This window comes from Temnothorax nylanderi, unplaced genomic scaffold (assembly GCF_030848795.1).
Source record: "Temnothorax nylanderi isolate EJ_2023f unplaced genomic scaffold, tnyl_v1.0 TNYL_tig0026_pilon, whole genome shotgun sequence".
Lineage (NCBI taxonomy): Eukaryota > Metazoa > Arthropoda > Insecta > Hymenoptera > Formicidae > Temnothorax > Temnothorax nylanderi.
Genome location: NW_027249088.1, coordinates 42,144 through 69,369, shown reverse-complemented (window position 1 = coordinate 69,369; position 27,226 = coordinate 42,144). Strand labels below are relative to the sequence as shown.

Sequence of the window (27,226 nt, the reverse complement as noted above, 5' to 3'; positions counted from 1 at the left end):
ACCAAATTTAATTTAAATTTTCGTTCCAAGTGTTAGGATTAAGGATAAACAAAATAACTATTCCTTCGAAGGGAATTTGGTTTTCTCAAATATATAAATATTATAAATGAAATAATCTCTAAATTCGTATAAAATGATTAGAACAAAATGGACAAAAATCCACTTTTCATATAAAAATCAGATATAAATCGATTCTTCGCACACACTTTTGCTCTAAAAAACACCGCATATTTCTGCATTTTCTGTTACATCACAGAACAGAGGCGAAATCTTACCGTTTATTGGTCTAGTCCGAGACCCTGCTTTCCTCAAGGTTCCACGTTTGTGTTTCATATCCGACGCCCGTAAAGAGAGAAACATTTCACGCGCCATGTTTAGAATCGCTATACCACTTTGCCATTTTTGTTGTTGCTTTCTGAAGAGAACAGAGCGACTGCCAGCTTCTCCATTTCTGGATCCGCTCGTTGAAAAGATACTGGTTTAAATGCGCCGCGAAATTGAGGAACAGTGCTACTTTTCTAATATTACAAGACTATTTTTCAATTTTTTTTTTAAACCCTGACTGACGTGATATTTTTCGCAATAAATTCTTTACGGTGATTTGAAAAGGATGCTTATTAGCATTAAAGTTAAACCGATTGAGACAAACCGAAACTAATGGTTGAAACGTCGCGACGATTATAATTCATAAAAGGTAGCTGGGTCGAGTAAAAAATCTTTATTGTTAATTATTTAAGTAGTCTCCGATTTGGTTTTCTAAATTTTTCTTCTGCAAATGTTATTCCGTTTATGTATTCGAATTTCATTTAGTCCATATTTTATTCTTTCTGTACGAACGATTTCTAGTATCATACAAATCACTTCTTTCAAATGACGATAACAATCTAAATCAATGAATAATATAAGAAGATGCCAATGTTGTTACAACGAAATAATATTTCTTCGAAATTCAAGTTCCTTAAAAAAATAATTAAAGTAGAAGAAAATAAAGTTACGTTAAAAGAATTATCGGGAAAAGTGCGTGGCTCATTGTGAAAACGATCAACTGTTATTATTAGTCGGCGTGTTCCCGGTTCGAGTCCCACGTCCCACATATATTTCAATTTTAATGAAAGTTTACCAGAAAAGACAAAAGAAAACAACTATAATTATTACTTCTCTGGGTCATGGGTGTCGCTGTAGAGAGAAACTTAAGGAGGTTGGTTAGTTTAGTTTCCGCTGCGGGACAGGCGGCGCGGCAGGGGGAAAGCATATAGGTTAGATTTTCGTCGCGTGAAATAAACGAATTTTAGCAAATAAATATGTGGAATGCATTCAATTGGTGTTTCTTAAGGTTTAAAAAGAGTTGTTTATACAATTGAAACCCAAATACGTTATTATCTACATTGAAATGTGGAAATAATAAATTGTCTTCAACTTTGGCATGAAGACAGATTCCCCATAGACGAATATCCTCCATAAATTTGAACTAATTCTTATCAAATTGATTTGACTAACCACCCTCCTTAAAAAAAACGGCTCTCTCTAAAATGTGATCACCAACGTCAGGGTGATCTGATGATACGATATACTGAGGAAAAGAAGAAAAGAAAATCATGAACGTGTTAGAATGAGACAGATAACAAGGACGGATAAGAATTATCTTTCTTTGGAATGTCAGGTCTTCTATCAGTAAAAAATACGGTGAAGCACACAGAGAGGTGGTCACACGCTCTTAGCGCTAAATGCGACTGGTTCAGTTCCCGATTTGAATAATCGCGAATAATGAAGATAAAAAGATTTTCTTATTCTGTTAAACTAAATTTCTAATAATAAAATAATTAAGGACTCTCAATAATAATAAGAAACATAAAAGAAATAGGCAATAAGAGAGTCGACGCGGTAATTAGTGCATAATGTCAAATGTCATTTGACATTACGCACTAATTACCGCGTTCACTCTCTTATTGCCAATTTCTTTTATGTTTCCTAAATTTCTAAATCCACTGATGAAAAAGGAGGCTTAGACCCGCAACAGGGTGTGGGTATCGTTTATTATATTATAATGTACGGAATGGACATCCTGTTGCAGTTCTGAAGCCGTTTTTTTTATCAGTTGATTTATCAATCGTTTCAACTTCTTGGTATTTAAATTTCTAAATCCTTAAATGATCTTGCGAGGATGGTTAAGCTTCAGTCGCTTTTAACGTTAAACGGGCGGCAAGAAAATGAAGACGAAAGACTGAGACATTAGACATTTAGACAACAGACATACAGACAGACAGACAGACGAGAGACGTTTTTCACAACATTTAATAAAACACTATGAACTATGTATGCCTCTTTTTTACTCAAATACTCTAAAAGTTACTTACATACGTGTATAATCTTTTATATGTTTATTCTGTTTTTTTTTCTTCAATGCCACACGCGCGGACGTGTCATATCCCTCTCGCGTTTTTTGATGATCCCTCCCCCCATCCCTCCCCCACCCATCGCTTTTCTTCGAAACGCTTCGTCACCTTTGCCCCTTTCTCTCCCTCCTTCTCTCTCTATCAATCAGCAATTTCTACCTTTCGCTCGTTTCTGTTAGGCACCGAATCACGATGAACACAGTGAGATACGCCAGCGCGATCAAGGAGCGAAAAGAAAAAAAAAGGGGGAAAAAAGAAGAAAAAGGGTGCCTGGCAAACCTCCGGGAACTGACACGTCCGGCCTCGAGTGTATACATGTATATACACGGAGAATTTTCTCTTAAAATTTACCCTGAAATCATGGTAGTTGTGGGACAACATGTACCACCAAGAATTTTATGCGAGCTATTCTGATTAATATCCACCATAATAAAAAATATTAATATCTATTACATTAAAATATAAAATATGTTTGATTAATTTTACTAAAATATATCTAGAAAATTTCAATAATTTTTCAAAATTTACCAATCTGCTTGGTAATTTTTATCACGTTGTTTGTAAAATGTCTTTTGTATATTTTAAAAATTCCTTGGTTGCCAAGTTGTCCCAAGTTTGTAGTGAATTTAAGGGTAAAATATAACAAAAAATTCTCTCCGTGTACGCGTACGTATTTTGGGTGTGTGTGTGTGTGTGTGTGTGTGTGTGTGTGTGTGTGCGTGAGTGTGTGTATGTATGCGTGTTTATTTACGCATGTGTATCCGTGTGTATAAATTTAATACTATCGTCGTATCGTTAACGCTTCGCTTATGTATAAGTGCTTCGATTAATCGTGGACACAGCGCTCAACGTGTCGGGATGCGCTAAAGAGAGGTCCGTTTTCTCTTGAAAATGTCTTCTACGGGGAATTACGATTGGTTGGTTTTCGGTATCTTTTTAATTTTTTTTTATTTTTGGAGGATGACGGGTAGTGCAAAATGGTTAGTCGGCGTGATGGTGGTGCGGTGTGTCCCCTCACGAATCTCCCTCTCGGCCGTTCCTTTTCGTCGCGGAGAGCCGAGCCTGTCGCCTCAAGCGCGAATTTCCCTCTTCCTTTTTCTCTTGAGCTTCCTCTTCGCCCCTTATCGATCTCTCGTATCCGTCGAATTTCACCACTTCCGCACCTCCAAGAGGGACTGTCTCCCTCCCCTTCCTTCGGGGCGGAGAGATAATCGCGCGACTAAAGTCGTATATAATTACGTAGGCACCGTAATATCAGTTACAAATGTGTTTAACAATTTAAAATGGAGAACTTCAAATGTATCGAGCGCCAAATTATAAAAGTATGATTGCTCTAGAGATAGTCGCTATATGTATATATATATATATATTTGTTTATTTATTTATAATTATAGAAATATAATTTGGGAAAACACATAATATAATATGCTGATAACGCATATATAAAATTAACTTCCCGTTCAGAACAAACAAATTAAAATTGCTTGACCATTCCGCGATTCCTGATCGTGACGATAAAATAATAGTATTATTTATAAAAATAAAGTAATAACAATTGTATACATTCCTATAAATACATTATATTTTTCATAAAGTATATACTTATATAATTTTAAAATATATCATTTTACATGCAATTTTGTATATATATCATTTTTTTATACATGCATAATTATAAATATAAAAGATCGCCCGCGCGAGAGCAAAAGTGCTTTTTTTTTCTTTTTCGAAAAAATATCCTTCTGGCGCTCGACACGTTCGAGATCTTCACGCTTGGAATTCACGAGAGAAGAAAATCGAAATCCGCGCTTCGTCGTCGATCGTCACTGGAAACATTCGCAGCTTCTACACTTGACCGGCGTAAAAAAAGTCCCATATAATTTATCTCTTAACCTACGAACTTGGCGCTGAACCGTTCTTTCTCTTTCTTTCTTTCTTTTTTTTTTTGTTCGTATGCACAAGTATCACAAACGCTCACGTTTTCACGCTCGTCTACGAATGTGTCATGTGTATGCGTGTGCTTTTCTCGCTTTACATTTTTGGATGCGTTCGCGGAACGCGCAATTAGCGTTATTGCGCCATTCTATCCTTGTTTTACATCTAATGAGCGATAAAGATAGAGTGATGCAATAGAATAGCGCTAATAGCGTGCATCACGAACGCATTTTTTATCATTTTGGTGTTCTTGTTTTGTTACCCTCGCCGTTTAAAGACGACAATTAACGAAACGTTGTGTTCGCTTCGTTTGCCTCGCTTCCAAAGTTCCGCTCTAGAGCGCGATTCGGCAGCTCTAACGATTCGAGAGATCCAAAATCCTCACTCTGGAATTTCGTCCTCACCGAAAAACGCATTTTACAGAATCTTATTTTTCTTTTTTCCGCAAAATTTCTTGACTAAAACCTTGGACGTGAGAAACCGAAAATAATCAATCGTGTAAATTTCGATTTAATCGGAGTTCTATTTAATAAATTTCGTTATAAAATATTGAACAAATTGTACATATTTTTATTAAATGTATGTAGTACTTATATGAGAAAATCATATAAATATTATATAAATTTTTATATAAAAATATTGAATACAGATTTAATATTTATATATATATGTATATCAATTTCGATATTACAGTACATTGTGTACGCAATATATTTGATATTGCATAAAATATATATAAATGATATAAATCTTCAAAATTCAACTGTTTGTGTGTGTTTTTGTGTGTATTTGTATATTTGTGTATACATGTGCATTCCAGAACGATTCTCTCGAATTAGAGCGAGCGCAGATTCGCTCTAGGTCGATACATTATCCGCAGCCTCTGACCCGAGGCTCGCCCAAAAGGGCATACGACCCGCTCCCGGTCGGTCGTCCCTACGCTTAAAGTTAGATATTATAAACTGCAATCTATAAGCTGATCCCATGTGTTATTTCTTGGTCACAACCTCGTTGAAATCTTTTCCCACCATTGCTCACGGATCGCTCTTGAACATTTCCGACGAGAATTCCAAAGCTCGGAAGGTTCTACCTCGAGACCTTCCAGGTCCAGATCCTCGTCTTCGTCTCGTAGGACGTACATCGTCGTCGACCTGCACCGGACGGGATCAGTCGACTCCACGATTTGCTAAATTTTTTCCACTTTTATCGCAAAAGAAAATCAATTTTCGATCGCGATGAAAAGGGATTTGCAAGATAGCGAAATTTTCGTATCGCGAAGTGACTTAACCAATCCGTTGATCCTCAGGATTAAGGATGGCGCCGACGATGACATCGCGAGTCTTTCCATCCCGGGCGGACGCACACGTCGTAGCCATAAAATTCGCTAACGATCTCTGGGCGAGATCTCTCAAAAACGCGATGCCCTGGCCCCGGGAGATCTTCCATCTCCCTCGGAGGGCGTTACGTTCACCCCTGTTCGAGTATCGCATGGGAGAGTAAACAATTTCGGAGTTTCCTCCTCTGTCTAGATTGTCCTCGAAGTCCTCGTTTTCGAGATTATCGCAAAATTGGAAGAGATCCGAAGGATTTCGATCTTCCAGGCTTTGAAGAAACCGAGCCATCAAGATCGTTCACGGAGTGCGTCGAGTGTCTCCATATTCAACGGAGTCCGTTGTCCAAACGATCCTGGGCGAAGAGCTCAAGGGAAACGAACTATCGAGCGCTAAGGGCCGAGTTCCTTGTTCTTGAGCTCATCGCGCGAGCAGGAAAGGACTTCACCCTTCCGATTTTGAAAAGATCAGCGGCGATCTTTCGGCGCGCACTGAGCATCCTCAGTACTTGTCCTGGTTACAGTTCCCCGCGAGGTAGGCTTTCTTCATCCTAGGCAGACACGGTCTCGACCATGGACTTCTTGATGATCTCGCCGAAGTTCTCGTCGCAGTCCTCGGACGCGCCATCGGGCTGTTGCTCGCTGGTGACCTGACCGGGCTCCATCATCTCCGCGACCTTGCCGGCCGTGCCGTGAGTACCGTAAGTACCGTGGTGCTGCTGCGGTTCGTGCATCTCGCCGTAGTACGAATACCTGCCGCTAAGGAGTTCCGAGAAGGGCTCGAGCTTGTTCTGCATCTGCTGCACCACCGTCGCGTTCATCGGCTGCACCGAGTTGGTAAGATTCGTGTACTGCGCGGTACTCGTGGCGTCATCCTGCGCGAACACCGTCACGTCGTAGGACGAGTGCTGCTGCTGTTGCTGCCGCTGGCTCTGCGACGGCTGCGGCTGCATTTGGTGCACCTGACCGGCGCAGCTACCCTGAAGACCGGTGCCCGCGGTGTCCTGGGGCCCGCCGTAGGGCCCGTAGTGCGCGAAGGCGGCCGGATTGGGCGGCGACTGGAATTGCGGCGGCTGGAACCGCGACGAGGATGGTAGATTCGCATATCCGTAGTCCTGATACGAGGATTGCTGGAAGCTCATGCCGCCACCGCCATTGCCACCACCACCGCCGCCGTTAACGGCACCGCCGCTCTGCACGCCGGGCGAGAAGCTTTGAAAGGCCTGGCCGAATTCCGGGTGCAGCTTCCGTTGCACGACGACCGATTGGCTGCTATCCGCGTCTTCGCTCGCGTAACAGTCGTCCCTAATGGCGTATAAGTCCAGACTGTCCTCCCGCGTGCCGGGCACTTCCGGTTGGCAACCAGCCACGCCAGCTCCGACACTCTCGTGACCCGTCTCGTAGTGCAAGGTCGTGAATCCGCCACCTCCCCCGGGTCCCGTACCCGGGATCGCGCACGCGTCGCCGCCCACGGTAGCGTCCATTCCCAAGGAACCGATGTCTCTCAGGGAACGAGCACCCCTACCTTGTCCCTGATTGTCCACTAGCTGATCGTGATCGCCGCCGACGTCCTCCTCGCGCTGCTTCTTCTCCAACTCTAATCGCATCAGCGTATGGATGAAATGGGTTCGCACCCGCACAGGGTTAAATTCGATCCTGCCTGTGCTGTTCGCGCAACCGTCCCGCGTGCAGCCGCAAGGGAAACCCGGTCGATCCACCTGGAAACCGAATACAATGGAAAAATCGTTTAACACTTCTCTGAATCGGTCTTTTTTTTGCAGGTAAAGAAAGATCGATCCCAAGCTTTACCCGTTAATCCTTCAGCTTATCCAATTAAACTGATCTGAACTGATTGTGAGTAGAACGTGTTAACAAACAGGAAGATTAATCGTCGGAAGGATTCAATGCAACGGCGGTCTCTTAGGAAATTTTGACAGATTAATCTCCAATTAATACATTGAGCTCAAACTGGAGAATATTAAATTTACACGAATTTTCGTGAGTTTTTAAAAAGGAGGTCAGAAGATTTCAATTTTTCATTTCGCATTCAATCAAAGTTTCTTAAATTTTACATATTTTAAGGATGTGCTCTCTCCTTCTAAAACGTTTCGTTAGCAACCAGATAGCCAAATTATCGCGATATAAAGGGAAACAAGACCGTTTGATATACAATCAGTTTAGAAAAAAAATATTATTTACGATCTGAGCTGGATCTTGATAGCCTAATAACATTTATAATTAGGAAGGAGAGATACATGTTATATATATTTTACTATTCCAATGGAAACTGTGTTTTAAGTCCAACAAATTAATTGGTGCGCAGTTTACTAGGTTGCAAAATATGTTATACTATGTACTAAATACACACAGAAATATTATTAGACTACCAAGATCCAGCTCGAATCGTAAATGTCATTTTTCTTCTAAATTATCACGTTGAATCATTCAATTAATTTATAAAAGTAGAATGTTAATTCTACTTGTGTTCTGCGAATCTCTCTCTCTCTCTCTCTCTCTCTCCTCTCTCTCTCTCTCTCTCTCTCTCTCTCTCTCTTTCTTTTTCTCTCTGTACAATAACATTAATAATTAGAACAAGAGAATAATGTAGATTTGTCGTGTGGAGCTTTTTACGATAACATTGTGAAATTAAATTAAATACACAAATTGTATGCTCGCTTTATAAAGCTCTCCAAGTATAGATTTATGTATAATATTACTATATATATATGTATATATATACATATATATAAATATTTAAATATATTTATACTATAATATATGTATAAATATATATATTTTTATCTCTTATCGTTTTCATTATTTCAAACTTGTATGAATCTACTGTGTGATAGGCGTATTCCAAAATTTCAATTGCTCTATTCTACTCTTCTCTCTCTTTCTCTTTCTCACCTGACACTTTACGTTGGCCCTGCTACAAGGACAGCTCTCGGGATCGCAGTATCCCTTGCAGCCGCATCCGCAGTGTTCCCTGCTGGCGCGGATATCGCGGCATTCGTCCTTCTCGACGGCGTCTATCCTCCGCACCCCGGCGGCCCGGAGAAGTGCCCGGCGCTGCCACGTGGGCACCGGCTGCAGGAAGTAATAGCTGTCGATGTCGAGCTCCTCGTTGTCGCTCGGCTCCTCGTCGGTGTCGTCGCTCGGGTCCTCCGAGCTCGACGCCGTCTCGGTCACGCAATTGGTCGCGCAATTGCGCTCGGAGCGCAACTGCGCGAGTCGCGCGCGGTGGATCCGCCTCTGCTCGGCTGCGTGCTCCGACAACGAGAACCTCTCCGCGTGCGTGTGCGTCGCATTCATGCCCAGAGTGCTGCCGCCCTATAACCGGGAGGATCGATCTCTCGCGTCTCTTTTGCATAAATCCGCACAAACACCATGAGTGTATTTACTCATTCAATGATCGGAATTGAGCTTTCGAAACAAAAACAGTAAGAGAACAACAAGCGTATATTGATAATAACGTATATCGATGATAAAAAAAGGACTCTTTGTCATCCTATTTTTATTACTTCAAACTTGTATGAATTTACAAATCGAAATAATAATAGACATAATGATAATAATAAAATATAATAGTGATACAAATAAATAAAAATAAGCTCAGCAATAAAATATGAATGATATTACGCTATTATCGTCAGATCGGTAAAAAAAATTTATTCATTTCTTTCCCTATATGGCGATTATGGAATCTCTTCTGGCTGAAACCTTACGTGGAACCAATAAGTAACGTTATATCACGATGCCATAGAATTTTATTGTAAAGTAATGGCACACAAAAGGAAAAGGGAATCGACGGTGTCTTATACAAATTTGATAGCGAATATTATCGTGGTATTATCGAATGGTATTATAAATGACGCGAGGTAGAGAGGGAGGAATTGAAAGAGGAGTTGTCTTGCGTGAACGCGATTGAAAGAAAGAGGGATTGATCGTATCTTTATATACATATAAAATCGATCGCGCTCACATACTCACGAGGTGGGTTTTACAAATGACGGCAAGATTTTCCGTCATAAACAACTTTGGACGCTTGTTAGTCATTCTCTCCCGGTCCGCATAAATAAAATATTGATATCGGCAGACATAGTGAAATAAAAAAATATCTCTTGCCTCGATGATTTATGCGCGATTATATATGGAGGGGTAAAAACCACAGTGGTGTGTCAAATTTTTAAAAATATTTTTTTGTGTGCATAAATGCAATTTATATATTGTATAAATTGCATCTATACACGCGAGAAAAAATTTAAAAAAATTTGACTTACGCCACTATGACTTTTACCTCTCCATATAAAGGAGAAGAGAAAATGGTGAAAAAGTAAATAAACAATAATAAATAATTAATATGTGAGAAGACAATTAGAAGCTTTATAACGAGCAATGTACGAAGCGTATTGATTGCAAAGTGAACGATAGCGAATAAACAGACAAATGAATACATTTTCCATATTCATACTCTTCCGGAACAATAGAATTGAAATGGAATAAAAATATACAAAATTTAAATATACGGCATTCAGCACAAACGTTGTCCGCGAGCTGAAAGGGACAGACGGGAAGGAGGGACTAATTTTCGGACTTACCTGGGAAGGTACGCAGGTGAAGCCCTGCGTCCTGGAGAAGTAATAAACCGTCACCGCGTCGAAGTGGATGTTGCGCTTCTTCTTCAGGGGCTCGTCCATGTTGCCCCGCGACTCGTCGCTCTCCATGCAGTCGGTCAATCTGCGCTTCAGGTTGCTCTTGGCCGGAAGCGCCCGGAAGCTCGTCAGGGGCAGCTGGCCCGGCGTCCCGGACGTCCCCGAGGACGCCGCGTAGCCGTCCAACTGATTTACGCCTAAAAGACACGAGATAACAAATCTCTAACGAAAAGGCACGTGAGACGCTTTTTCTCGAGTTTCACAGGAACCGCGAAGACGATCTTAAGATACCGGCACATTACGACGACTTATCGAGAAAGAAAACAACTTGTGAAATTCTTTTTGCGAAATATTGAAGTCGATATCTGTTAGCGAGAGATTCGGGGGAGAGTAAAGCCGTGATCAGACTACGGATTGGGATTGAGATTGAATTAAAATTTGACCAATTAGAGCAAAGTTCACTAAACTTGAAGTTAGTTTTCTTTATTCTGATTAATTAAATTTCAATCCAATCTCAATCCCAATCCGTAGTCTGATCACGGCTTAACTGTTTTTTTTTTTTCATCAAAGGAGAAGAGTCCCTCGTGGCGACGGGGAAATTTCTTTTCGTCGATAAACATCAAAATTCCTTATTCGTCCTTCGAAGCAGGTTTTACCGCGACGAGATATTTATTCGAGGCTTAGGCGTTGAGATAGAAGTCGACTGGTTGACATTTTCGCCGTGAAAAGTTCACTCTGATTTTTATCGGGAAAAGTAACGCTTTCCGCTTGTTCTGGGACACCCGGTGTATTGCGCGTTGACAATCGATGCGAGGCTTATCGAGTTGCGCTCTGCTCGCTCGCTCGCTCGTTGGACAGCTTCGACCAGCAAACGCGAGACTGGATTGGTAAGGGGAATCCTTGCGGAGTCTAAATATTTCGCGTTTTGTAAGAATAAAAGAAATCTTTAAGCCGGTTGTCTAATTTAAGATGATTATCTTTAGAATTTTACACTTAATACCAATCTCTTTATTAAAAGATCGCATTAAAGCAGCTTTTACCAAGAGCTTTTGTACAAGATGAAGTGATAAGACAATCCTCGTACAGATAACAATTTAAACATCGAATAATTAAAATGTTAAATAACACATTAGTCCAGAAATTGAATATAAAGTAGAATAGATGTACAGCGTTTCGTGACACTGATGGAAAAGTAGGATATAAAATGAAAAATAGAATGGAATGATTTTCCAGTCAAGGTAGTCAAGAGTTACCATCGTTATCGTGAACAACAATACGTGCATTATTATAAAAATCCACTAAAATCTGCTTAAAAACGGTTAAAAATTACATTTCGAGTTCAACGATTAATTCGATTCGAATTCATTTCCCTTTATTTTCTCGATATTTTTAACATCGCATAATTAAAATGTTAAATAACACATGGTCCAGAAATTGAATATAAAGTAGGATAGATGTACAACGTCTCGTAACACTGATAGCAGGATCGATAAACTCCAAGTTTCAATAGGCGCATCAAAATGACTCGCAACCAGAACTTCATGACAATTCTACACTTTCATCGAAGTCACTACATAGAGAAAGAAGACTTCAGATTCTTACAAGTATTTTGAAAGATAAAGTGCTTCTTACCTTTCTCCTTGTCAGAGAGGATGTCGTCCGGGAGTCTATCGAGGAAGGAAGTCTCCGAATCGCTTTCCGGCGCAGGTGCCGGTCCCGAGTCACCGGGGATCTCGTTCCCCAGTCCGGAGTCGCTCCCATCGGATCTGACCTCGTCCCTGGCGCCGGTCGCCAAGGCCAGGCTCTCGGCGGAGTCCTCGGTGTACGCTTCCGGCCGGCCGGCCTCCAATCTCGTCATGATTGGCGCCATCGTCTCCACGCAACACAGAGCGACCCTCTCGGAGCAGGGTAGCTGATCGGGCGCCATGTCGACGTCGCGCAACTCGTGGCGGATGCTCGCGATGGGCGACACCTCCGAACTGTCGGAGGCGGTCTCCGTTTCCGTCTCGGTGTCGACGCCCTCGGCAACGTCCACGGATACCTCCGGTGTCTCCTCTGGCGAGCTCGGCATTGTCTCCGACGAATCCAGCTCGTTGAACACGCGGCTGTCCTCAGCCGAGCTCGCCAAGACCACCTCTTCGTTCTCCTCGAGCTTGCCGATCACCGCGACGGGCGCGGACCCGTCCTTCTCGAGCTCCCTCGAGGTTCCGCTCTCCTCGGCGTTCTCCGATCGCGATACATGCCCCGTGACCCCGTCGCCGATTCGCTCCAGCACCACCTTACATTTCTTCAGCTCGTACTTCTTTGATCTGGTCATCGGAGACGAGCCGCTCTGCCACCGTTGCTTCTTCAAGCCCTTCTCCTGAACCTCCGTGATCTCTGCGAACGAGTCGCGCTTCTCCTCGACGGAATCTTTTCTTTCACCGGAGAAAGGCAAACTCTCGTCGACGACGTAGTCCCATATGTTCTCGCTCGTGTCGATGTTTATCAAAACATTCTTCTTCTTTAAATCCTCGATGCGATTCAGGACAACGGATAGATTTCGACAGATAGGACTTGACCGTGTCGTCGCAAAACCAGTCGTCGTTTCGCACTTTTTGGTCGAAATGCAAAACTCGCTTCCAGCTACGTTCGTGGCTATATTCGTGTCTTTGACGTCGTCTTGACGCGACTCCGTCGTCCCGTCCGGGCTGTCGCTTCTCGAGAATATCGAAGAAGTCGCGTCGATGCCGAGCGTCGTAATTTTCCCCTCGCTGTCGTAATCCATCTTTCTGCTCGCACAGTTTAACGTGTCCTCGACGCTGTCGAGGACGTTGCTCGTGCACTCTGAAGGACCTGCGCCGATCCTGCCGACCACTTCTCTCCCCTCCTCCTCGTTCACTTCCTTTCCGTGATTCTGATCGACGTCCTGAATCTTGGAATCGTTCGCCACGAACGATCCCGCCGGGACGTCGTTACACCTCGGTGTTACCCTACCGTCAAGCTCGTCCCCGAAAAGACAGGAGGACTCCGAGGTCAGGGACACCTCGCCCAGAGTCCTCTCCCGCAGGCTCACCAACACCGGCGACAGCCTCCTGACATCATTCCTAAGCTGGGTCGCCTGCTCCTCCGAGATCTCAATACCGATCCTCTTGATCTCGGCGCCGATCGGCAGGAAGTCACCCGCGGCCGGCCTCTTTCTGGAGACATCCGGTGACTTGGACCTCTCGATCCCATTCTCCCACACCTCCGAGCACTCTCCGACGTCGCGATCTTGCGGCTCGGACGTTCTCGGCGAGCCGTCAAGTTCCCGAAGAGTATTTTCCGTCGATTTTGCGTCGATCTCGTCCTTTTCGTTTCTCTCATCCTCGTCGGCTTTCTTTCCTATCGTTAGACCCATATTCGCTTCTTTTTCTTCTTTTTCCTCTCCTGCTTGATCCTCTTCCGGCTTATCACTGGATTGCCTCGCTTCGGATACTTCGTTCTCTGGTCTCTCGTCCGATGTCTCGCACACCATCACCAAGTCCTCGCGCGAGTCCTGAATGACGGATGGACGCGCCGCGTAATCGTCATCGTCGTCGGCGTCCGTTATTGCTGTCGTTATCGTTGTTGTTGTCATCCCGCCTAGCGACGGTGCGCCTTCCGCCACGGCCTCCACTGAGGTGGAATCCTCTTGGGCCTCAACGAAACAGTCCTGACGGGCCGAAGGTGATTCCATCTCGGGTTTTTCTGCAAGAACCAAGTTTAATTGAAAATTAAAAGACAGTTGTACATTCTTAACGAAGGAATAATCGATTAGGGGTTTTCTGTGGCATTAAGAACGACGGTAAAATTATCGATGAGTTGCAGTGGTCCATATATATCTCGCAATATATATCTCGAAATAAAAAAATGATTAATTTTTATGTGTAATGTATAAAAATAATTATATACATTATATTATGTTATATTGTATATTTGTCCATATTTCTATACAAATAAATATATCTTTATAGTGCTGCTAGGGAAGATATACACAGATATTATTCGAAAATATGTCTCAAATTAAACTATTAAACGAAATATAAATATTCGAATTCCGCGAAAACAAAATGAAAACACTGAGACAGAGATTTATATACCTACAGATCAGGGTGGAATTACACGATCGCGCAGAGTAAAATGGAAAGATATCGAAATGACCAACGTAGAATACAGATTAATTGGGTCGTTACATTCACCGCGAGAAAACGACTTTTGGCCCACCCTCTCTCCTCCGGCGGGTAGATGATTTTACCGGTATTATAATCAACGATCATTGCGTTCTACCTTTTTCACGAAAATAACATAAGCAAACCGGGGAGAGAACGGGGAAATCAATAATCCGCGCACTGATATCGCGCGCACCGTTGCTAAACCCAGAAGAGAATAAGAGCGAGCGAGCGAATGAGCGAGAGAGAGGGCGGGAGGGAGGGAGGGAAATAGGGAGAAAACATCGATGCGGGAAGGAAAATCAATTTCCTGGAGCCTAGCGCAATCCCTACCCGAAACCCTTTCGATACATTTTCCTTATCGTCCTCGAATACAAGATACACCGCGATCAGGGGCCTACATATAATCTTGGCCGGAGATTATTGATTCAAAGCGATGGTGAAAGGGGGGACGAATGGGGGGCGACAAGGAGCACCTCCGTTCGCGTCGTGTGGACAAGTACTATGCGCGCGAATTACTCTCGGGGACCCTAAACCCGTTAGCAGGGATCCCCCCGGGTCGTAAAGAGGGGGAAGCTCTTTTACCTTGAAGTCGCGCAATCCTTCCTTCAGCTTGGTCCAGTTCTGTGCCCCTCGACTGCGGCGCGAGGGTTCGCGATCTGAGCAGCCCCGCGGTCCCTTTCTCTTTCTCTCTCTGGGGGGAGGAGATCGTCTTAAGTTGTCTCGCGACTCCGGCTACCACCGTCGTCCCGTTCGCGAGGGCCCGCGAGATGTTGATGGTGCGGTCCCATTGCAGGACCAGACGCGTCCTCGTCCGAGGGGGACGACGAGTGGCTCGGGCACAACATTCGCGATTGGCGAAATAATCTGGGGACACGAGCGGAGATGAGAGGAGGTCTACCGGCTACTCGCCGGCACTCTCATGGGAAACGCGCGAGATTCACCCCTGGAGATTCATCCGACCGCGCAGCCGGGGGTTCCCCGAGATGTCCGGGAGTTTCGAGAGGAATCGACGGATCGTCGAAAAAACTGACGGAGGAGTAACTCGAAGTGAACCAACGTGAACGTGAAGAGGAGACGATCGGAGTTAGCTCATCTAGCGAGGAATCCCGGTCTGCGACGCGGAAGAAGAACGTTTGAATCAAAGAAGTAACTGACGTCCTTTTCGAAAATGACGAACATCGATGATAACGTGGAGGCGCGACGATGACGACGACAAGGACGATGTGTTAAAAGGGAGGACGAAGGGGGACCGAGTTAGCGACGAGGTAGCGTGGCGAACGACGGAGGTGGTGCGGCGCGTTCGACAGCTCGGAGCAGAGTGAGCGGAGGCGGCGTCAGCGTCGCCGCTCTCGGCGTCATCGACGACGCCGACGTCGACGTCGACGCCGACGCCGACGCCGACGCCGACGTCGCGCTCTCGGATCCCCTCGGCTCGGCTCGACCCGGCTCGGATGGAAGACACACCGAGGACGTGTGTTGGTGAATGCGTAATAGAGTGGTGCACACGGGACGCGCGCCGGCCGCGCCGTGGAGGAGCGCAGCGGTTCTCAAAGAGCACACCCGGTAGAGCGGATTAGTCATCGACGATATCGAGCCGATCTTTCTCATCGCTCTTTTCGTGGTATTTTTAATTTCGCCGAATGGCGCGTGGCGACGCGTAAATTTTCTCTTTTTTTTTTATTCCGGCGAAGCAAAACAAATTGCGCGGTTTCGTTCTAACGAGATTCAGAAGTTCGCGCCGCGTTGCGAAAAAGATCGCCGAGTTAAAGGATAAAACAGAAGTGACGTAATCAAGACGGCGCAGCTGGCGAAGGAGGCTCTCAAACAAAGGTTACTCGAGAAAATGCGGGATAAATTGATATTTGACGCTTTGTTGCAAACAAATTATTATTTTTTTAATGTTCTGCGCGATATCTTGAACCATTTCTTTTTCTTATATTGCATTGAATAATGCAGTTGCACTTCGGTCTTCGACGTTGCGTCGAGTAGAAATAGAAATCCGAATTGCATTCTTCCCGGCTGCAGTTTCGACTGTACAATGCGAATAGACTGTTCTATAACGATGATGCATTCATTCGCCGTAGTCTAATTATGCCAATGATGCACGCGGCGCATCGACGAGGAGAAGCAAAGTTTACTCGCGAAGAAGCCGCGTGGAGCATTACTCGTGCATGATGATCCGTTAATTGCGTGAGAAAATGATCCCGTTCGCGAACTACTGAGAGCATAATCTGTCTGTATTAAATTAAATGAAGTCATCATGCAGAATAACTCAAAATAAAGGAAAATATGTAAACACATCGCGCAATTATATCCGGAAATTAAATACTCCGAATAAATAAACGGTATATAAATATACTGTGTAAAGAATGTTTCCTAAAAATTTTTCGCTTTGTAATTTTTATGAAATCTCTTTGAAAGAAGATAAATATTTGCGGTTTTTTGGATTAAATTTAAATGAAATAAAATAAATATTCTGATTAAACGTTTGTAGGGTACGGGTTATACCTGGCAAACAAAAAAGCCGACCTATTGTACAAATAATGTATAAATGATAAATTAAAAAGCCTAATCCCAGTCGGTACACTCCGCAAATATTTGCCTGGCAGAGTTTAATTCAAATTTTCATGATTTTTCGTGATTATTTCGCGGCATTTTTTCAATTCCCAATTCGGGGACGCGAAACGGGAACGAGTGTCGCAACGGCGGACATGGGAAAACGAAGGACGGAGCGAGTTGCACACCAAGTACGCGGCGATGGTGATGCACAATAATAACAAAATCGACTGACGTAAGCGAGACGAGCACGGTGACGCAAGTGTGCACGATGAACAACGCCGTTTTCTTGCCGATATACGCGCCGCGCGATCTCGCCGAAGGAGACTCGCCGGATCCCAAGATGCTACTTCGACGAACGTTCTCCATCGAGGTCAGCTCCTCAAAGCCGTCCGTAGTTCTCGCAGTCCTGTCTCCCCCTTCGCCGAGGAACTTCGCGCAGGATTATCGCGAGGGGCTTTGCGGCCAGCTGGATTCGCGAATTTCGCGATCGCGATCGATTCCTACCGCGCTCCTCGGGATAACGACTGTACTAGAGGGAGGACGTTTAGAGGACCGGAGGACATTTCCGGGACGTTCGCCAGAGATCGACTTGCATCTAAATGAAGAATAACGCCTCGTTTTGAATACAAGTCGGTATATACGCTCTGGTATTCTACTACCAGTTTACTATTCGTCGCTTCGAAAATATGCAGGATATTGGATACGAGGTCCGATGGGGATAGCGTTGGTACCGGAATCGGCGCGGTAGCGTCCAGCGATTGTTGCCTATCTCTGGTTCTCCCTCGCTCTCTCTACCTTTCTCTCTCCTCCCTTTGCCCCCTCCCTCTCTTCCTCTCCCTCTCTCTCTCTCTCTCTCTCTCTCTCCCTCCCTCTAATCTGTATTTTTTCCTTTCTATCTGACGCACAGCGTATATACACGTACGCGCGCGCACACGCATATGCGCGTACACACATTTGAACGGTTCTCTCTCACGGACGGTTCAACGAACGAGAGAGCGCAGCGCTTGCGCGCGGCGGGCGCCCGTAATTGTCTCTACGCTCCACGAGAAACTAGAAGGCGAGCGGAGTCCTTCTCGTGGAATTTTAGCGGCCGAAGAGCCGGAGCTTCCTCCTCCGGAGGGGGCGCGAGCACGGCGCGCCGGGCTCCACCGCACCGGTGTGTCTCTCGTCCCCTTTCTCGGGCGACGAGACGCCGAGATTTCCGGTGTAAACGAGAGAGCCGCGCCAGTTTCGCAGGATTATTGATCGGCGTTCGCGCGAGTATTGATCCGCCTACCGTTTGGTTTGCAAAGTTACTCTGGATGCTAAATGCGCGTGACCGCCTAATGTTGGAATTTACTCGATTTGACTCGGGATACTCTCGAATCTGCCCGAGCGTCGAATGCGTGGGACGCATTTTTTTTCTGGTCCGAGCACGGGGGGCCACGAGGACCGGACGGCGGCTGCGAAACTAGAAGCGCGAGTTTTGGAGACTCATATCTTAGACTCTCAGCAGCGGAGGATAGGATCTTGAGAATCTTGCGGTTTTTAGCGACAATGGTTGTAACAGATATCGGTGTAACGAGTAACGGGGAATTTTTGTACAACTATATTGATCCGCCGTGAAAGTCGTTTCGCGATACACGTAGAGCTAGGTATGTAATCCGCGTCCGGATTCAATCGTCCGATGCGAGCGATATTCAATTTAAGTGAGAATGGAACGGGCGGCCGCGGAATTAAAAGGCGAGCCGAGTCCTCCGCCTTCTCCGCGACATTTTAAGCCTCGGGATCTCGAAGACAGCTTGTTCCGGTACTTCCGCCCTTGATGTTAAAGCGACAAATTTAGTATAACTAATGGCAGATAATTTGTACGATTATCGATTCGTAGTGTTCGCGTAAATATTGGTCCGCCCTCGGTGCCTCTTTGCGGCAATTTTGGAGCTAAATTCTCTAGTACTTTGGTCATCAGACGCGAAATGTAATACATAGCATAAATAATTCAAGTATTGTAATATATAATAAGATATATACATATGTATATATCTACATATATAATTATATATGTATATATCTACATAAACTAGAATGTCGGTCTGTATATATTCCCTACTAACTCCTAAACCCTTTGATGGAACCGATCTGATGGAATTTTGCATAGTTACTCTCTAGATCCCCCTGCGGAAAATATAGGCTACCTGGATATCCCACCCCCTTTCCCTGATTTCATCCCCTTGATAAGTTAAGTTTAGTATATTATTACAAAGTGACACATTATATGAATCTGTAAATTATGAATTAATTTCAATATGTTTAATTTTCACATTTCCAGAAATGCTGATATAAGAAGCACGGGCATCAACGCCGGGTAGTTTAAGCTAGTAATATACAATAATGAAACGAGGCAACGCGACAACAGCGAGATAAAAGAACAAACGAACCCGAAACATACCCTCATCTTCTTGAATTTTTCCTTCCCGAGAGACTCTCTCGAGAGCGGGCTAAGCAAACCCCCGAATAGATATAAATTTCCGCGACAATGAAAGAACCACGCGGCACGGGGAGTGCGGAAGAACCATAAAGGCCGTCCCGTTGGCGTTTTCGAGAGCAATCCAGAGCTAAATACGGGAGGACTAGTCGTCGGTAACCCGATGCTCCATCTAATTGAATTGGCGGAACGAACAGTCGCGGTGGGAAAGCTCTGCCTCTGTTTGTCTATCTCCATCTTGTAACGTCGCCTCTCGGCCGAGCTTTATTAATTGCTTTCTATTTAAAGACAATCGCTCGATTGAATCGCGCGCGATCACGATCTCCTCGCTTCGGCGCGTCGCGAGTCATCAATCTCGTCGCTAGAGCCGCTCGTAAAATCTTCTATTCCTCTCTCAATTTCTCGCCCGTCTTCGCTACAGCGAGAGTCGGCCCTGAATCGCTTGCAGCAACGACATATTGTCGCGGATAATACATCAACGAGGATTCGCATAACGTGACATAATTTAATCTACATTAACCTGTTGCCAAATAGCAATATTATTAAATTTATTATATGGAAATGTTCGTTAATTACATAGCGTGATGGCAGTACGGCAACACATTATATTATTAATAGTACATTGATTAATGTACATTAATTAATGTATATTTATTAATCTATTATTAGTAGTGGAACACTAATAGACATTTATGTGGATCGTAAATATCAACAATACCCTCCCAAGAGCATTATTTTCATTACAATTTATTAAAAATGGTGGATTACGTAATAATTTAACTTACTGTGTAAGGTTTTACAAATTATTATATAATTCCTGAAAAACAAGTAAATAATTAATTTAGATTGTTAAGAGATAAGCATCGCAATTTAATTTTCCAAATTCAAATCACAGATATTTATTGTTTAAAATTCCGCGAAAAATTAATCGAGAAAGTATTCTTCGTCGTGTATTTGCTTGAAATTTAAAACTCTTCACTTTCGGAAGAACTTGAAACTAGTACCTTCTTCCAAACCCGTTCAAATAACCATGTTCGATCATCGTCTAATGATACACTAACATGTTTACGTTGCTTGTGTTTCCCAAGATCGCCCGAAAATCGTCCGCAAGAGAAGGAAGAGGAAGAGCAGGAGGAGGAGACGGCAAAGGAACTAGACAAAGGGATGCTGAAGACGGGGAGAGTGGTGCATTCCGCAGCTTCCAGGGAGGCCACCGAGAGTAGAGGTGGCTTCGTATTATGTCCCATTCCCTCCTCGCTCTTATTATTCCGGAGCGACCCACACCGTCTCGCTTGTCCGTCGTATGCGTGTGTATTGTGTGTCTGTGTGCCTCTGTGTGTGTGTGTGCGTGCGTGCGTGCGTGCGTACGTTTGTCGGTGAGGTCCACATATCGCCGGCTGTTCGCTACTCTCCTTCGTCGGGCACACCGACTGGCTGGCACGCGGCGCACATGTCCCATCGACGCGTTGTATCCGACTCTACAGGGTGTCCCGGTAAAAATCTGCCTAATTCTGAGAACCCCGTGAAATGAAATGTCGCGGCACGTTAGTAAAAACTGCCAGTGCTAAGACAACGTTCTTAATTTGCTCCCATTTATTTAACGCGTAACAGAGAGAAACGGATTTAAAGAAAGAGAATCTCATAAGCGTTTTGGGAGAATTAAAATCACAAAGAATTAGAGTTTCTTCTATAAGAATTTTTCTTATTTCTACAGCTTTATTTTTTTATGCAAAATTTATCATGTTAGATCTTTGATCAACCATAACATGGAAATATCCACGGTATTTCCTTTTTCTAAGAAAGGATCGAATTCGAATAAATTACTGTTCGCGCGCGTTTGTCAACTTACGACAAACGAGACGTGTCTGAAAGAGGAATCGCCTCTTGAAGAATCTCGAAAGTTCAGACATGCGAATATAAAACATCCACAGATTCCGAGAAAAAGATCCGAGCATGCAAGCGCTGCATATGAAAGGATAAAACATTAAGGACGAGGGCAAAGAGAAGTGAAACATAATTAGAAGGGACGGGAAGGGAGGAGGGAGGAAGATGAAGCTCAGAAGTTTATTTAACGCGTAACAGAGAGAAACGGATTTAAAGAAAGAGAATCATAAGCGTTTTGGGAGAATCAGAATCATAAAGAATTAGAGTTTCTTCTATAGGAATTTTTCTTATTTCTATACAGCTTAATTTTTTTATGCAAAATTTCTCATGTTAGATCTTTGATCAACCATAACTTGTATCCACGGTATTTCCTTTTTCTAAGAAAGGATCGAATTCGAATAAATTACTGTTCGCGCGCTTGTCAACTTACGACAAACGAGACGTGTCTGAAAGAGGAATCGCCTCTTGAAGAATCTCGAAAGTTCAGACATGCGAATATAAAACATCCACAGATTCCGAGAAAAGGATCCGAGCATGCAAGCGCTGCATATGAAAGGATAAAACATTAAGGACGAGGGCGAAGAGGAGTGAAACATAATTAGAAGGGACGGGAAGGGAGGAGGGAGGAATATGAAGCTCAAGAGCTTTCCCGATATGTAGAAAGCGCCGTGGAGTAATATCGCGCCGTCTGCTGGTGTCGTAAACCGCTTTGATCTCGTCGCTCTCTCTCCCCTTTTCTCTCTCTTGCCCACTTGGAACATTTTTTACCTCCTTTCCCCACGTACGAGCAAGGACACCGCCACCTCCTCCTCCGCCTGCCTCCCACTTTCCCTCCCTCCGTTACGGCTTTTTTTTTTCTCGGCTTTGCAGAAACCGGCGAGACGGAGCCCGAAGCCGAACCGCTTCTCTTTCCCACGAAAATCCGTATCGAGCTCCGATCAAACCGTCGCGTCGCCTTCGTACAATCCCCCGTATTCCTGCCCGCCGCGCTTCGTGAAAGCCCGGGCGAAAGGGCGAGCGTTACGACGCAGCCCTTAATATCGCCGCTGCACGTGGCCGGTGTTTCCTAAGCAGCAGCCACCGATGCCGATGAATACGAAGCGCGAGAACAGAGCCGCTGGCGCCGCGGAATAAAGATTCACGCGTGCTAAATTATGTGAATCTGCGAATACAGTTTTCTATACGATGTTATCTATGATATTCTCTTCACTCTTAGTTTATTTGGAGTCGAACTTTCCACAGAAAAGAGATACTGCGAACTTAATTTCAAATTATAAATTCAAAGGTCTGAGAAATTTTACGAATAAAGCTGTGAAATTGAACGAAGTTTCTATAACAATTCTAACTCGAAGATTAACAGTCTAATTTCCCTAAAAGTGTACCGTTACATAAACAGAGATTTCTCAGAATCTTTTCTACAATTCGATTTCGAGCATACTTCTATGTTCTTACCCTTGGAGAGCAATTTTTCTTCGTTAAACTTCAAGTGGGGTTTGCTTGACTGAAATTTTAATTTGAGGGTAAGTTACAAGGAGATATCGCGATAACATTACGGAGCAATTAGGAATGAATCCCGGCTGCCGAAGAAGGAGCTTTATCTTAATTATTGACGCGATATCGATTGGGAAGGGGGGGACTTATTGAACTTACGCGGTCGCAACTATGCACTTCCGTATTGGCGGCGCGGCGTACGCGGAATCGCATAGGGAGGATTCTCTATCCCTGGCATAGTGTATTCACCCTTCTTAACCGTGTAGATTCACTCGCAGCTTAAGAGCGCTCGTGGACAGTCGTGGATTCCTCCGCAGCTCAATTGAAAGCGAAACACTTGATGCATACTTCGTCAGAAAGCACGTGTGTTCTCGTTAACTCATCACGCTCAATTTATACTTCCTTCGACTTTATTTAATAATTAATTAATGCATCAATTTTATTTTATCTCGCTTACTCATCTGATTTTTGCATAATATCGCTTAATATCAGAATATAACGATTTAATAATACGGAATATAACGGCTCGGGAATCGTTTCCATCGATACTGAACATCGCGCACGTTTATTGCAAGCCCGGAACCGACGTTCTCCACTCGGGCACGTATCGAACGTTAAACAAATCTCCAGGAACAGCCTTCGTAAAAATTCGGATTGCATAATAAGCACCCTCGGAGCAGTCAGATATTCTGCCGGTAGGTAGAAGGTAAATCAGAAATTCCGTAGGTATATAAGGGTGACGAGGAATCTGCTTTTCCACTCCGCTAACAAGAAAGCAACACAACGAGCGGCGGTGTTGCGGGTTGGAGGAGGGTAACACGGGGGAAGGATGACGAGAGGAAAAAAAGAAAGAGAACGAAAGGAAGAGGAAGAAGAGAAAAAGAGAGAAAGAAAAAGAGAGAGAGAATGAGATTACGAGACTATTCGAGACAAACTGCGGATATTCTGCCAGGGTGCGAAGGAGACGGACGAACGGATGGAAAACGCCGAGGGGGTGTATATTGAGGCTTGTAAATGGAGGTGGGCTGTCGAGGGGGGGGGGGGGTGGTTCCGCCCACCTCCGGTCGAATCGATCGCACCGCAGTGTAGCGCTATAGCAGCCCACGTGCATACACATACCATGGACTCTCTGCTTCCATAATGCTATAGCTTTTCAGTGCCGTAACAATCACCACGATGTAGCGCTAGCTGAATGCCATTTAAGAGGCCGGTTTAGCGCGCCGTTCGTGAGGCGACTTTCCTAGCGACCTTTTAGGAGCCTTCGATCCGCGAATAAAGAATCCCGAGATTTACAAACGTACGGAATTTTTAGCTCGAAAGTCTTGGCTTCGGGACTAAAAATTTTAATATTTTGGAGTTCTGTATCTTCAGATTTTTTAATACAAGATAGTTTTAAAATTCTTGTATTTTTTCTCTTAAATTTTAATTTGGATTGTTCACAATTTTTCAATTTTTGAATTAAAAATTGAGATTTTTAGATAAAACCTATTGAAAGCTTTTTAAAGAATTAGAATTTTTTGGAAAACTCGAAGTTTTTGAAGAACATCAAAATTTTGGAAATGTCGAATTTTATTATTGAAGAACATAGAATCTTTTAATGCGTGATTCTGGCATCTCTAAATTCTTTAATACAAAATTCTATAAATATACTTTGAGATAGTAAAAATTAAGACTATTGTTTCAAAAACTACAATTCTAAAACTCGAAACAAAATTCCGAGTTGCTTCGGCATATTTGAAATTTGCCAACGTAGAAATATTAGAATTTCTAAAACTCGGAATCTTTTTGTCCTAGAACGCTCAAACGCCTCTCAAATTCGAGAATCTGCAGTCTGTGGATTTTCCGAACAGCCGGCCGGCCGTTGTAGGCACGAACGACACGGTATCCACTGATTGCATGTCCAATACGAGGACCACGCGCTCATTCAATTCGCGGTCCACGGCTGCAAGCGCGGAATGCACCGACGACATCGGCCGTGCGCGGGGACGGCGCCGGCGGAGGTACGCCGTAGTAAGGGGTTGGCAGGGAGGTGGCGCGGGAAGATAACGCGCGAGGAAGTATTATAACGTGTGTCACGGGATGCACAATCGACTCGCACACTCGCCCGAGAGTGCAACGTACCCCCGCAAATATCCGCTCGAGATCTCGTTCTCTCCCAGGGATTTCGGAATGTTAAACAACTCGCGGATCTGGACATCGTCCAATTTAGACGGTCTATCGGAAAAAATCGAGAATTCGTGAATTCTAAACATCAAGAATTGAATTACTCATTTATTTACAAACGATGAGGTTGATTTAGTGCATTAAACAATGTGTGTGTGTATTTAAGTTTATAGATCCTTGCGAATCTATTATCTCTCGAATTTATTATTGGCGAATCCTTGGAACTTTTAGAATTTTAGAACGGAATTTTGAGACTTGTGGATCTTACATCGTCAAATTATATTCGATTCATATTTCAGAATACTTCAATTTTCGAACCGGAGACTCTAGGATTTTCACATCTGTTCTTCAACGTCAAATTTTAGAATTTTAGATGCCAGATTTTCAAATCTTCGAACATGTAGCAGATAGAATTTCATAATTTCGGATTACTCGGATTTCGGAGAATTCAATTTCTTGAAGTGTAAGTAGTTCAAGAAATCGCGGTCAGACATTGAAGAAAAAAAGGAAAGGCAGTTGAAATTTATGAAAGCTCTTCTCGGAAAGGCTGAAATCCTTAGATTTTAGGCTTTTTCGTACCTTGAAATCTAGTAGAAAAGATGTGACTTGTATCTGTGAACATCTGAATTAAAGATATTAAAGTTCTTGGGTTTTGGTATCTATGGGTTCTCGGATACCAAACAGCTCTAGCGATTTGAGACCGGGGGGGAGGGGGAAAAGAAGCGAGTTGGAATTCTCTCAATTTTCGGATTTAAAAACTCTCTAAAAGCTACGATCTTCAAGTTTCCGGGTCCAAAGTAGTTTAAGCAGTCGCGGTCAGACGTTAAGGAGAAAAGGAAAGCGGCGGGATCCTAGCGAGGTAGAGGCAGGGCACGAGACGAACTCCTGGTTAACGGGACCGTAATAGCGAGGTCAGACGAGCCTCCTCGCTTCCTCGGTCACTGCCGTTCCTCGTCTTCGCAACAATAACCGTTGCTTGAGTTGCAATGGACGGCCTCGCCGGATATAATCGTGATATAAAAAGATTTCCGTAAAACCAAGTCAATGGTTAATTAATTATTCATTATTTCTATTATTAAATTATATTATATTATATCATTACATAATCTATTGATAAATTATAATGTAATTATAATTATTAAAATCTGATTCACCATTTCAACTAATGTTTACCCGAAAAAATTAAATTATTGTAAGTTTTGTCAAAAGAAGTCGCGATATCTTTACGATAAAATTCACGACTTCGAACGACTCGGTAACATTATATTTTAGTTAAAGTAATTTAAATCGACCGTGACTGGCAATATATAACGTCTTTCCGATATGAACATAGAAAAACTGTGAGCCAACTTGGTTTGTCGGATTCACACAGCACTTTTTCGGATCAATCATCGAGACATTATTAATTTCGACCATGGGTTTTGGTCAGTTGATGTAATTTCTAAATTAAATAGTTTAAATTTTTATTGCGAAAAAATATTATCCCAGCCAGGGTATATTTTTTCGCAATAAAAATTTAAACTATTTAATTTAGAAATTACATCAACTGACTAAAACCCATGGTCGAAATTAATAATGTCTCGATGATTGATCCGAAAAAGTGCTGTGTGAATCCGACAAACCAAGTTGGCTCACAGTTTTTCTATGTTCATATCGGAAAGACGTTATACATATATTGCCAGTCACGGTCGATTTAAATTACTTTAATTGTTATTCTATACTGGCGAAAGAAATTTATTATTCTGTTTATTATATTTTAGATTTTAATTCTAGACTTGCAGAAGATATGGACTTGATACTTCAACATAAGAAGACCTTTAAGCCACTTGTTAGACGTAATACGGTATTTCGAGCCGTGTAAGCGCATGTGACATTACTTAGAATCTAAAAATCCTAGGCTGAAAATTCCGCATTGTCTCGTTGCATTATTGCCGCACATGCAAATAATATGACGCAAGTATGACACAGTTGCCCGTTACGCGGACAAACAATCATCGTCACGTTTGCATCGCTGTGACGTCGCGATTGGTGGCAAAGGGTGGAGGCAACTCTTAAGAGCCTAAAGCCGGTTCTACAATACGTTGCAAACGATAGCATCTGCTAGTTGAAAAGCGTTATTTCCACGTCGCGCTTGTCAATTGCGGTTGTCAAAAGAGAGTTAACGAACTTTTAACTTTTTT

General features: G+C 43.4%; 1 protein-coding gene and 1 long non-coding RNA gene across 3 annotated transcripts in view; one reads left to right on the top strand and one right to left on the bottom strand.

Moving 5' to 3' along the window:
• LOC139769949 (uncharacterized) overlaps positions 1-26,401 on the top strand; it is a 190,732-nt gene extending 164,331 nt beyond the window's left edge. The window contains exons 4-5 of the long non-coding RNA XR_011717651.1: positions 20,597-20,733; positions 24,678-26,401. This is a non-coding gene — a long non-coding RNA (uncharacterized lncRNA). The remainder of the gene's footprint in view (positions 1-20,596; positions 20,734-24,677) is intronic.
• Positions 2,220-27,226, bottom strand: part of Axud1 (AXIN1 up-regulated 1) — a 38,252-nt gene continuing 13,245 nt past the window's right edge. The window contains exons 1-5 of one of the 2 annotated variants that reach the window (XM_071701479.1): positions 15,068-15,202; positions 11,946-14,021; positions 10,260-10,510; positions 8,569-8,991; positions 2,220-7,376 (exon numbers count right to left, since the gene is read on the bottom strand). In XM_071701479.1, the coding sequence (XP_071557580.1) occupies positions 6,210-7,376; positions 8,569-8,991; positions 10,260-10,510; positions 11,946-14,010 (3,906 nt within the window). In that variant the 5' untranslated portion in view covers positions 14,011-14,021; positions 15,068-15,202 and the 3' untranslated portion in view covers positions 2,220-6,209. Of the gene's footprint in view, positions 7,377-8,568; positions 8,992-10,259; positions 10,511-11,945; positions 14,022-15,067; positions 15,203-27,226 lie in introns of those variants that run through there. The other variant, XM_071701478.1, reaches the window with a different exon arrangement.